We start from the raw sequence: 13278 nt of genomic DNA on the forward strand, positions 1-13278 counted from the left end.
ACCGAATTCACTATTCAAACGCAAACTAATCATCAAGATGGTAAATGGTTGAAAGCTACACGGAGTTCGCACGGGATCAGTTAGTTCAATAAAAAACAACGTTAGAATACATATCTGAGCAGAAATCCAAAAATTCCGAATGCATTTGGTACATTTGGTACTCTGAATCAATGAATGATGAACCCACCGCTTGAAAGTTCTGCGACATTCAGCTTCGAAGATACGTAACACCAGTTTGTCTGCTTAGGAAGACTCTCTGGAGCCACCATTTTTTTCTGTTGAGAAGAGAGCCTGTTGTGGTATGTATCGCGTTTCTATTTTTACTTTGCTATGCAACAAGACACCACTGCACTATTGGTTGAAGTTGCAGTTGTTTACTAAATAGTAGCATTACAAGCACAATAATATCTAGGTGGATCTCTTAAGGGAAATTTAAGTTTCGCTGAAAAGATCCAACCTCAGCATTTCACTCATGCTTAAACCACCACCGTTCATTGTATGTAACAAGGTTTTTTAACAACCGGGATTCGATCTCACGACAGCTCATAGAAAGTCCGTCCCATTTGCGTTTTTGTTCAAATAAGAAAAACAGCAATGAAAAATCGTAAAAAAGCCCAACGGGAATTCTTCACTTGTATGCTTTTTAAATTAAAATTATCAACAGAGCTGTTTCACTGCAACGGCAATACAAAGTTTTTCACTTTATAAGGTTTATTTTTTCGTTTTAACTCTGTTGAATATCATTTGCTGAGTCCTCATGTCTGTGGGACCGACATGCGAAGATTTATTTCATATGAGACCGACTTGCGATCATTTGTGCATTGGCACAAAGTGACTTGGGGTTTTTTCAATGTTCATCAGAATAAAGAACTGAAAACAAAGTTTTCTCTTGACTACAATAAAATAAAAGTTATTCCAGCGTTTAACTGAAAAAAATGATAAAAAAGCAAGTGAGACTGACTTGCCATGAGTGTTGGTCTAGAAGCCAAGGGCAAGGTCTTCGAAAAACGTGGATAAAATTAGATGTCCAATTTGAGACTTCAACGCAGTCTAAAAAACGGATTTCTAGTAAAAGTTTCTAAGCGGTCACTTACCCGAACAGTAAAACAGACTACAGATACAGATCTTAAAAAAAAGTTTTCCGCAGCTTTCTGCCATCTCTTGTTTTCAATCTTGTCACTTATGATCATTTCGAGTAAGCAGAAGCAATATGTTGGGTCTTCAACAATTATTAATCTGTAAACTGTTTTACATAATTTGTTAAAAAAAAATTGATAAAACATGATCACAATTCATTCGGTTCGATTCAAAACTTGATATGAAAGTATTTCCTCACACCAGCTGATCAGCTATCCTGATATTTCTCTCTTGTAGTGACACATCAGTATCCCAACGTGGCTGCCGTTTCAACTTTGAATCGAACCTAACACATTACAAAATTTACACCAAAGGGACCTGCCTTCAGGAATGCCGACTTAAAATGGCTCTGAAAGAATGTAACTGCATCCCCCATTTCTACCCCAACAACAGTGAGTATTACCGGTTTTCAACTATTGATCACTGCTTGTTTATTCTAAACTTTTAACAGAATCACTACCACATTAAAAAAAGAAGACACAAGTCACAAGCTGTGAACTAAAGTTTTTAAAGCCCAAACACCATTTATCCTTTTTTTTCAATTCGATAGTTCCCAAACCGAAGAAAGTGTGCGATTACAAAACATTGCAGAGCTGTTTCCCAGATAAGGCCGAGCTTTTCCTCGAATTTCGCGACACCAATGGACACAACATTGATTGCTTCTGTGAACAAAATTGCGTGGATTCGAAGGTTATCGTTGAACGGTCACAGGTTGGTACAATGTTGTTACTCGAATTCTAATCATGGGGAAGTATGGTAGCAAAATTCATTTAATACTGCCCTGACGAGATCTCGTCATTACACGATGGCTGTGATGATAATGAGAGAGTGGACCGTAAGAACAGTTCTGTGCATTCTCGATGGTCCAGTGTGATAGCACACAAATTGGGAATAAGTCATCTTTTTCGACCTAATGAATGTCTGCTCATTCTACTTTACAATCTTTCTATCACGACATGCGCTTGTTTTCTTTGGCGAACACTAATGAACAAGTTTGTCATCTTAATTGGACTCAATTTGCTTTTCCAGTCAGTGGTGTACAGTTTCTTGAATCATTATGAAAGATATTTTTGTTTGCTGTGTACCGAAGTATTAGATTGCTTAGGGCGATGTCAAACAAATTAGTTGAAATAAGAATATAGGCGTTGTAAGATACTTTGGTATATCGAAGAAATAATAAAGTCGCTTAGGTCGCAATTTTGCTAATCCATTTAATTAACGTTACAAAATCTTCAATTGGACATGACACTCTTCTGAAATTTTATCAACACGTTCGTCGCCACGCTCATTTTGGTAGTTTTACATGCCGGGCCCAAAGAAAATCTCGTAGTGACAAAATAAAGAAGAAGACTCCCAGCTTTGCAACGTGTGGCTAAACTGAGCGGCTAACATGAGTAAGAGGACGTCATACGTTTTTAATGTGACGGGGCCTCCCAGGAAATACACCCGTCACACGAATATGGATCCCATGGCGACGAACGTGTTAATTTTAAGCTTCCAGGGCGCAAAGTTTCCGAGACAAAAGTGGCTCCAGAGATATTTTTCAAAAAACCCGTGCACCCGTGAACTTCAATATCTTCCCCTTCGAACTGGAAGATATTAAAATTTTTGGGATCAGATTGCCAAAGGAACCTGTTTTTCCGACTTAAAATGGCAAACACTAAGATTTTAAATGTATATACTATACTATACGAGTAGACTGAGTCAATTTGGAGTATTTTTTTATTTTCTAGGAAACCAAGGTCTAAAATGTTTCGACTTGAATTAAAACTCATCCATTATTTTTTTTGCAAAATTTTAAAGTAACGTTTATGTACAGTTGCGTTCAAAAAAGAATGAAATCGCGTGAAGCTTTTGCCAAGCTGCCATTTCTCCAAGAATACATAGATAACGATGTTTTCCAAACAAACATCCGTCCAAAAAAGAATGAAATCGTCTGCTGGGCGATAATGAACCACATTTTCAATCCGGCACTATTTTTGATCACGTTCATCGATTTTGACGAAACTTGGGCTGGTATTAGATCAAACATTTTTACATCTTTGGACCAAATTTCAAGATTTTTTAATAAAAATTGTCAAAGACGCAGCAAATTTAGTGAAGTAGTTCCAAATTTCCCTTTCTTACGGGAATAGCTGTATCTTAATTTCCCGTCATTCTAAAGACTTCAAATTTTGTGGAGTGTTAGTTGGATAGTTCAACTAAATTGTGTGAAATTTTCATGAAAAAATAAAAACCGAGAGAGAAATGGCAGCTAATCAAATTTGGAAGTGGGTGCGCAGCTTCATGCGATTTCATTCTTTTTTGAACGCAACTGTAGATGAGTAAATTTTAACTGTTATGTTTGTATAGGAAAATTCAATATTTTTTTCTGAAAAATCATCTTCATTTTTCAATGTAAGGTCTTTTACTTTAGTTTAAACAAAAATCAAATCTTAGAGAGTTTTATGGAAAGAAGCAGCCTCACAATTTGTTAAGATAAAAAGCATAGTCTCGTCTTCTGTTTTGTTGTGAGGTTTGGGCGAAAATGTTATACTTTTATATCAGTTCTGAAAAAAAATGCTCGGTCTAATAGGGGCTTGTGTTATAGCTCAGTTGGCAAGTCAGTTGCTTTCTGAGCCGATGTCCGTGAGTTCGAGCCCAAAAAAACATCGATCATAGTTGTTCCGGATAAGTGTTTCAGTGACTGTCTGCAAACTGCATCTTTGATATAAGTCGCGAATGACATAAAGATGTTAAAACGACTATAATAGAAACATAAAAAGACTCGGTCTAAATATGTATATTTTGGAGTAATATTAAAATAGAACAATAAACTTTTAAGCTGACAAGTTTCCGAGACGGAAGCGGCTCCAGAGACTTTTTCCGTGAATCTCATGGAATATTTTTTTATTTTGTATTGTTTGTAGCAACAGGTTTGGTTGCTATTTTTTTTATATGGAATTTTATAGTTTCTCCCGGTTGAAATTGATGATTTTCATCGCAACTTAGAACACCAATAAGAAAGTTAAGACGAATATTTGAGAGTTTTTTTCAACTCATAGTCATTTCACACAAAATTGACTGATCTTCAAAAAATGTTGGGATATTGTAGTTAATCTCACATACTAACATCGAACCAAATTTTAAGCTATCCATAGTTTTGCTCTATTCAATAATTTTGCGAAAACGAGTTTGGGTGTCTTGAATTTTAAATTTCAACCGTGTAGATGAGTTTGATCGGTACTACACCGATCAGGAATTTCAAATCGATTTGATTGTAACTTGTGTCCCAATTATGTTCATTTGACACTGTAATCAATTTGTTCGAAAACACCATTATTTGTAATCGTACCCTAGCATAAGGTTAACGCTCTCGCAACACAACGACTTTCGCCGAGAGAGTCTCACACAATAGTATGTAAGCCATTTTAGTTAGTTTAGAATAGATCATTGAGTTTAACGAATAGCACGGAATTTTACTTCGTCTTCAAATAAAATCTAAAGTTTAACTCCAACTAAGCGACTTCTTAATAGTCGATCCGAAATCGACAATTGTGTTAAACAAATCGCAACTATAACGTGCATACTGTGTGGTGCTTACTCGCAAACCTACACAGCAAAAAAAATGTTACGATGGACGATGCAATTGTAGTAGATGTAAGCCATATGATGCAATAATTTGAATTTATGTTGTTATATTACAAAATTGTCGTGTTATTACATCCAAACGATGTGCACAATTTTAAGATGTCTGTTAGTGTAATATCACAACATTGTATTTAATAACATCAAAGCAACTCATATCTCTCAACGAAAAAAAAAATTATATCAAAAACGTTGGAGGGGTTTCTGAGGCTCTGAAATAACCGATTAGCTGGTAAGAAATATCAATTTGTTTAAAATTTGTAAGCAAATCCGTTGATATATGTTAATTTTAATATTTTTTATGTTTTTAGGACAATTACTTAAAAAATAATGTACTAGGAGTTGAGAAAAAGTAAATAAACAGACGGAGGGTAAGTGTTTAGATTAATTTTTTCAGGTGCTTAAATTATATTGAGTCCTTTTAAAGGCTCAAAGCCTCAACCCGTTCCTCCTTTCATGTCATGCCTGCCTTTATGAGAACATAAATTAACATCCAGAGTTAAAAGAGCAAAGACGAGTCTACGGGATGCTGATAGTTTCGACGGTAAGGACAATGCCGGAATCTGTTGTGAAAATAAAATTAAACATTTGATTTGCTTGTCGCGATTGATGAGCTATAAGACGTGATTGTGAACGCTGGATTCAAATTTGGTGTATTCAGTTGAAAATCCGAGATTCTCGCTAATGATGCTATCTAGTCTAGTAACTTCATTAAATCAATTACAGCTACGTAGTTCTCTTACTAAACGATTTGCTTTAATAAATTTCAATCTCAATAAATCATTTTTGTAGTTTTATTGAAGATTTACTCCTCTGAAAAAGCCCCAGTAAATTTAAAACATAAAATCTTCCAGAAAATCGTTTGTGACCGCATTGACCATTTGGGATTTTTAAGCATTGTCATTTTTACTCCTTTAATTTGATCATTTGAAAGCAAAGAGTTAACAGACCTCTAATAATTGTGAACTTGCACATATTTCGGAAAGTACAACGACAAGTTCATAAAATAATATCTTCCCTCCTAAATATCGCATCGACATTTTTACACCGTTTTGATGCTCTACGTTTATGTGTTTATGTTGTCTATACATTTTCAAGTACAAGTTTTTTACATCTTAACGATGTTTGAAGAGGAAAACAAATTCTTCCCGCAGCGGGTGACTGAATAGTGAAGTGCCGAAGACTTACCTGGACATTCTTGCTGCTGGTAGATGCCGTCGACGAGAGACGGGAAGAAATACCCCGAAATCCGGACCCCCCCATCGGCTGAGCCCGAACAGACTTCAACTGTTATATTTGAGGTTCTCTACATTTTGCAAAAAATTAATAAAAATGTAAGGAAATGTGTAAAAAAGTAGATCGCTAAATATGGTTTGGAGGAAATGGCTATTAGTGAAAATAAGAAAAATAAGGTTTTCATTTTACTTTTTATATTCTCTAATTTGACAAATATTTAACAGAGGTAAAGCTGGCTGTGGAATGGCTGTTTTGCTACGTTGACATTCTGGGCTGGAAACTTGATCGGTTTTGAGAGTGGATTTAAAATTTGGGCTTGAGGCTTTTAAAAGAAATTTTAGAATTCCTTAAACTCTCAAAGATGAACTTGTAAAACTATTAGCAAATCTTCCTAACAAAACAAAACTCTGTCCGATAACGTAACAACCGAACAAATATAGAACACCGCTGGATATATGGTCATTGTCACCAATCCATTCGTGGATTTCCACAATCCACAACTAAAAAAGAAGAAGAAGAAGGCTTAGGATTCAGATAAGGATTGTCAAACCTGGTCGATTGATTCTCCAGGAGTACTCCTCGAGGTGTAGAGGAACCGCCGCCGATTACGCCTTCGAGAGCACCATAGAATGTGTCTTACATGGTGTGACTAGTTTTTAGAATCAACAGTAGCGGTCAAGTAGTAAGCGGAGTTTGAGGTCATTTTTTTTACAAAGAGATCCGCCGAATTGTGTTGAACGATCATCTAGCCGATTCTGGGGCCATTGGTCCACTTATGCGCACTTGGTTTATGATTTTCGATGTTTAGTTGAAGCGACATCAGCCTGCATGAAGCAATTTTTAGCACAACGATCAATTTTTGAAGATTTCAAAAAAAAATTGACCTTTGATATTTTAAATTTCAAATTTTCACTGATCTCTCGAGTGAACTGAGAAAGCTATAGATGAACTTTCAAAAAGGAAAACACAACCTTGACAGTGATAGTTGAACTCTGTCGGTGCACGTTCATTGATAATAAAACTGCTGAAGAAAATACCAAAATAATCAAGATAAGTCAGTCAGTCGAATCACAGTAGGTAAATTGATGAAAAAACAAGTAGTTTTCATGAGAATGTTCTGAACAGGAGAATTTGTTTTTTTTTTCAATTTCAACGGGTCTTGTCAAAATTTTCCAACACTGGGAAGCCTTTTGTTTTCGCAAGCTTACCGTTATCTTGAAACGTTTTTTTTAAAGCTCCAACAAATATAAAATGATTTACGAAACCGGTTTGTCAAGAAAGTTTGATGAAATCTCGCGTGAACTTTCATTACGTCGTATGAAACAAAATGTAAACAAAGAGTTTTATTAGGAAAAAATACAAAAACTGACATAAACTAGTCGCAACTTCTTTCCATTTAGAATATTTGTAGCCTGAACAATATATTCTTTAGGTCAGATACAAATTTTAAAGTTGTTTTGATAACTTTTGCAGCAGTTTTCTGTGAATTCTTGAGATGTTCCATACGACGTAATGAAAGCTCACGCGAGAAATATTATAATGGTTTCATAATTTTAGAAGCTTTAGCTCAAGTCATAAATCTGTTTCTGCTCTCAAGAAAAAAAACATTTTCAACATTTTCACCCGAGTTGGATGTTTTTTTTCGCAAATCCAACAATTAAAAGTTTTTTTTTAATTTGCCTTTCAATAATAACACATTAAGGACCGCGAAGAAATCTACGCCCGAAAACACCGAAATTTGGAATTCTTTATCGCAGAAACGATTGGACCAAATTCTAAAAATTTAATATTTTTGAGTTATCGAGTTATGAGTGTTGTACACAAATACACGCAGAAAAATATATAGATTTATCAGTTATTTTACGCGTCTACATGAACATAAATATGGTTGTTTGGTTCTGACCCGAAAATACATTCAAGCCAACAATCAGAAGATACTTTGCCACGGAAGGATAAATGGCTGATTTAGCGATCGCATCGATGCTAAGAATCCAACAGGAATTTTTATTTAATCATTCGTATGACTGTTTCTACTGTAAATACTGCTCCCCGTGAACGTGGGAAATCGTTGATTCAAAATATTAATAAAATTAATTGGAACAGATAAAATGCATTGTTTTTCTTTTTTAAATGAAACAATTTTATTTATTTTTTTTTTTTTTTAATTTGAATTTCATACACGATTAGTGGCATGAATTTTAATTTCAACCGCCGCATCGTTTTTTTTTTGCTTCTGCTGGGGGAGCCAGCGCCATGACCCTGAAACAAAATGCTGTTATTATTTTTTTCGGTGGAAGTTGAACTGCCGGCGCCCTGAAATAAAATAAAAGCTCTTATGAAAATATGATTGTGATAAATTAAGAATACTATGTAACTTACGTGATATGATCTTGTTCATCGCTGTTTATTATTCCATCTTTCGGATAGGCCCTCGGGGTCAAAATGCACCCACACATCTCTATATGTATCTGAAATCATTTAAAAAAAATTGAAAAGAAAATCAACTGAAAAAAATAAATCATATTTACCTTCCCGCTTCGTGTTGGTTGATTTTTTTCACGAGAAATAAATACTGGCTTTTTTTTCCTCTAAGTCAGACAATTTACTTGCTTGTTCATACGAAATTCAAGGTCTAGTCAAGCATCAGTGATATTTAAAAAATAACTATCAGATATTATTATGTAGACTAGGAAAATATAGCCAAATCTACTAGCTGATGAATTATTTTAGCGATATGCGGTTGAGAAATCCTCTACAGCCAAATCAACTTTACATAAACGCTAGTTCGTTTGTAGTTATCGATGTTGATTAAGTAATATTATGCGTTCAACCAAAAATATGTGATATAGATGAGCCAACCATACGAATTTTGATAACAACCTATAGAGTTTTTTATCCGTGTATGTAGAATAATAAAGTTTCTTGATAAAATTTTATCACATTCAAGTATCTCAAACATAGTTCAATAAGTTCAGTAGTTGGATTTAGATACCTAAGACAAAGTTTACAAAGTGTTCTTTTCGATACACTTTAATGAATAGCTTGAATATTTCAGAATAATAGTGTTTGAGTCAAAACTTTTTCTTCAAATTTAAATTTTGTATTTAGTGACACAAATAATAAATTTTCCATCATTTGAGAAAGTGAAGAAGAACATTGTAAGGAGAGTTTTTTTCGAATAAGTTCATTCACATGTCTGCGAACTAAAATTTTGTAAATTTTCAAATATTCCGGTTAAAAATATTCCTAGTTTTTGGGTACTATGACGCCTTTTAGGATATTTTTAAACCTTAAATCTTTTTTGGAAATGATTTGTCATACCAAACTCGTCAACTAAAATTCTAAATGTTTGCCTTTTTTTTGCGTTGTAATAGGAAAAAACCCAGGCTGTACAAATTTAACTTAACTTCAGGGTGACCAATAAAAATGCAATTTTTAATTTTCCGCATTTCCACGACTTTTTCCCGCATAGTCTCACGAAATTCGCGATTTTCAAAAACCGATTAAAAAATCACTCTTAAAAGTTCTATTCAACGGTTTTCTACTTTTAATAAGGGATTTCATTTTAATTTTTTTTTTTAACTGACTGGCCCTTACTCGGCGCACTTTTACATCTCGCTAAGGAACCCAATTTTAGAGTCACTGAGAACTTTTAGAAAAAGCCTAAGCTAATTCAGAAAATGCACAAAATTTTGAAATTATACAGAAATTGTACTGATTTGGGAAATTTATGATTTTTTTCTTAAAACAGTTATGATATAAGAGAAAATGAGTAATTTACTGTAACTTATTGCTTTTTATAGAATACAAAGAGGTATTTAAGGCAAAGTGGAAAGATTTCGTTTCGTCGGAAATTCCAAGTAGATAGTAAGTTGCTATCGAAATACCGGTATCTGTACTTTTCATCTACCGTGGTTGAATTAAAAGGAATCTTTTTTTTTGCTTTGTATCAGGAAATTCTCTAATTAGAGTATGAATGTGATTAAAAGCTCATTTTTATTGAAAGGCACATTTAAAAAAAATCGATTGATGATAACTCGAAAATTTTATCCATGTAACTACAATAATACCAAAAATTTACATTACTTACTCCTTAACATTTCATCTGAATATATTTTATTAGTTTTTATTTTAAACCGGAGGACTGTAGGAATTCGACCTCATAAGCATTTCGGTCCTCGAATTTTGAATACGGCGAATGCGCCAACTGTAAACAAATCCAGATAATCACATAAATGTATTAAACTCTTCATTTTACATCCGTAAATATGATCTCCTTTTATTTTTTCTTTTTTTAGTGAAGTTAAATTTTATTTTTTAAATAAGGCGAAGAGCTTTTTTATGAGTGTGTAATCCCACAGTTCATTCGCCCATTTCCCCTCAAAATTTCGTCGGTCGAAAGGGCCAATAGTTATTTCGAGATGGAAAAAGGGCATTGATGTTTTTGAAATTTGTTTTCCCAGGACGAGGAGAAGCACAAATCAGCATTTATAAGATCGTTGAATGTGCTCATGTGCTAATGTGATCATTTGGACCCGCATCAAGCCGAAATTTGCTTGAATATTGCTTTTTTAATGAGTGATCCAAAAGGCGAACAGTCATTCTGCAATTCAAAAGGGCGCTCCAATTTGGCGAATGAACAAAATGAGAGCACCATTCTGTGCTAAAAGGGTCCACAGTTATATTTATTAATTTTTTGAAGTAATTAGTATGGAAAAGCTATATTGATCGATCGGGTGATGAAATTAAATCAATTTGAAAACGTTTTAGCGACTTATTTAGGAAAATGATTGTACGCAGCTAAATAGGAAATTGATTTTATTTTCTGAAACTTGGAATGCGTTTTTCTCAAAACAAAAGTCTTGGCGCATTCGCCGTATTCAAAAATCGATACCGATTTATTTGAGAAACTTCAGTATAATGTACAAATCATTCCTACAACAGACAAATATGATGATAGTTACAAAATCCCAGAAAAATAAACAAATAAACAAACATGATGAATTGTAAGGATTAGAATAAGTAGTTTTTAATCCAAAAAAGTGATTGTCATCAATCATATTCGCTCATTTGGTTTGGTAAATGAGATTTAAACGCTGTTGTTTCAAAATTTACTCAGGGCGTTCAGTTCGGCCTGGTTAAACCGAAATCCATTAGAAATTCACTAAATGGTCAAAATGTTAAATTCTAAATCTTTTTTCTGAACCATTGAAAAATTCAAAGATTCAACTAAGGTAAAATTCGAATCTCTGACTACACTTCATATGCAGATATCGACCCAAAATCGGAGTTCAATTTTAATTATATATGTGTTACTTGTTATTTTAATTGTGCTTAGTTAAATTGTTGATGTTCCGAATTTTAACTTTACGACATTACGTTTCTTAAACGAAAAAAGACGAAAGTTGAAGACCGCAAAGAAATACAAATAGAAAAGTCTCATATTTCTACAAGCTTATTCTCGGTAACAACTGGAAAAAATAATTTTATTATTATTTAGTTGCTCGAAATTTTTTGTTGAATTTTTTAAAAGATGGTTTGAGTGGAAGATTCACAATTTTCCAGTTATCCTTGGCATAAGAGGCACTGAAATATAATAACTGTGCAGCTGAGCCAAAAATTTCCGATTTCTTGGAGAGATTTCCGACGTTTTCCGATGGATTTTAAGTTCTGACTTTTTCCGGCATTTTCTGACTTTCTCGAATGAGTGACCACTCTGTAACTTAGAGAAGCTTAATCCTCAAAATCATTTCGTAGGAAAAATTCGACTGGAAATATGTTTTTTCGAGGAAGTTTTTTGGCTTGCAGTTTTATTTTTAGCAAAAACGACGTATTGATTTACGTTTCTAACGTTTCGATCCTTATTGGATCTTCTTCAGGGACTAAAATAGTGTTTATTTAGTTAGTTCTGCTGATTATAATTTATGTTTTCTTACCGAAAAGATGCCGTTTTCTAGTGAGTGTTGACTCGGCTGGTCGTGTATAGATGTCTTTTGATCTGTTTTCCGAATAATTTATTCCGAATAATGTCCGACACAAATCTTTTATGAAGCTTTTGTAAAAGATATCATCCTTAATTTACAACACTTTTAAGAGCGTTATTTGCTTCTTGGGATGGATTAGTTGTCCTTCAAAAAGTACAAAGTGAATTAACTCGAGAATTACCATGTTTGCTGATGTTATGTTTTGGATATTCCGGGCAAACATGAAGAGTCCCTTGGAGTCAAATCAGATAGGAACATTTTTTTCAGAAAGTTTAAATTAATTTTTAAAATTTGTTAACGACAAATCGTTTATGATTTTTTCGCTGCAATTATAGGCAATAATAGATATGTTTCATATTTCCAGATTCTAATTGGAACGAGGAAGCTCCTGGGAAGCAATGGAGGACTGATCGTTATGAAGCGATACCCCTTGATCCGATTCAACCGACAAGTGCTGTTTACATTTACAGATTTATTAGGTATGCATGAAGCTGAAATTTCTGCCAGTCAAAAGTACTAAACATCCCAAAAAATTGGATATTTGTTTAAAGAAAATTGAAAGAAAATTAAAATAATCAAAACCCTTGTCTCTTTCAGTGTCCATTGGTGGAACGGCCGGACTTTTTCTCGGATTCAGTGTACTGGGTATGGTGGAAATAATCTACTTCTACACGCTTCGACTGATTTGGTACATCTTGGGCCGTCGCTGAGCAATTGATTATGTGGTGAATGTTATTTTTTTTACAAAATGCTTATTAAGAACACCCATAAATTTGAAATTAAGTATGGAATATAGATTTAAGAAAACAATGTTTGAACTTACCGAGTGATGCAATTGAATGGTGATTATTTGCACTAGGGATTATCACTTAATCTGAAAATAAACAGAAGTAACAATTAAAAAAAAAACAATAAGTTAAACTTTACATCCACAATAAAATTTTATAAACTGAACAACGTGAATTCAGACTGATACCGATATTCTACGTTTTCGTTTCCGTCTACGGCTTTTCGTTTTAACGAGCTCCCAACTTCCATCATTACTGAAGGGCCTTTTTTGCAACCACCCAAATGAAACGCACACGTGACGGAGCATCTCGTTATTATAATTATGAAGGGTCAATTTTTTCCGAGAAAGCAAGAATGCTGGTCACGAGGCTTCTACAAGAATGTAGGTATTCATAATTACTGTGGATAATTGAAGAACGCAAAGGACAATGTCATAACACTGGAATGTGATATTCACCACGTGCATCATAAATCGTTGCGTTTTTTTTTTTAATAATGTATATCA

General features: G+C 34.0%; 1 protein-coding gene across 1 annotated transcript in view; it reads left to right on the plus strand.

Moving 5' to 3' along the window:
- Positions 1-13025, plus strand: part of LOC129742059 (uncharacterized) — a 75823-nt gene extending 62798 nt beyond the window's left edge. The window contains 3 exon segments of the mRNA XM_055733906.1: positions 1688-1848; positions 12349-12463; positions 12582-13025. Of these exon segments, the coding sequence (XP_055589881.1) occupies positions 1688-1848; positions 12349-12463; positions 12582-12694 (389 nt within the window). The 3' untranslated portion in view covers positions 12695-13025.
- Positions 13026-13278: the final 253 nt, after the last annotated feature.

This window comes from Uranotaenia lowii, chromosome 2 (genome assembly GCF_029784155.1).
Source record: "Uranotaenia lowii strain MFRU-FL chromosome 2, ASM2978415v1, whole genome shotgun sequence".
Lineage (NCBI taxonomy): Eukaryota > Metazoa > Arthropoda > Insecta > Diptera > Culicidae > Uranotaenia > Uranotaenia lowii.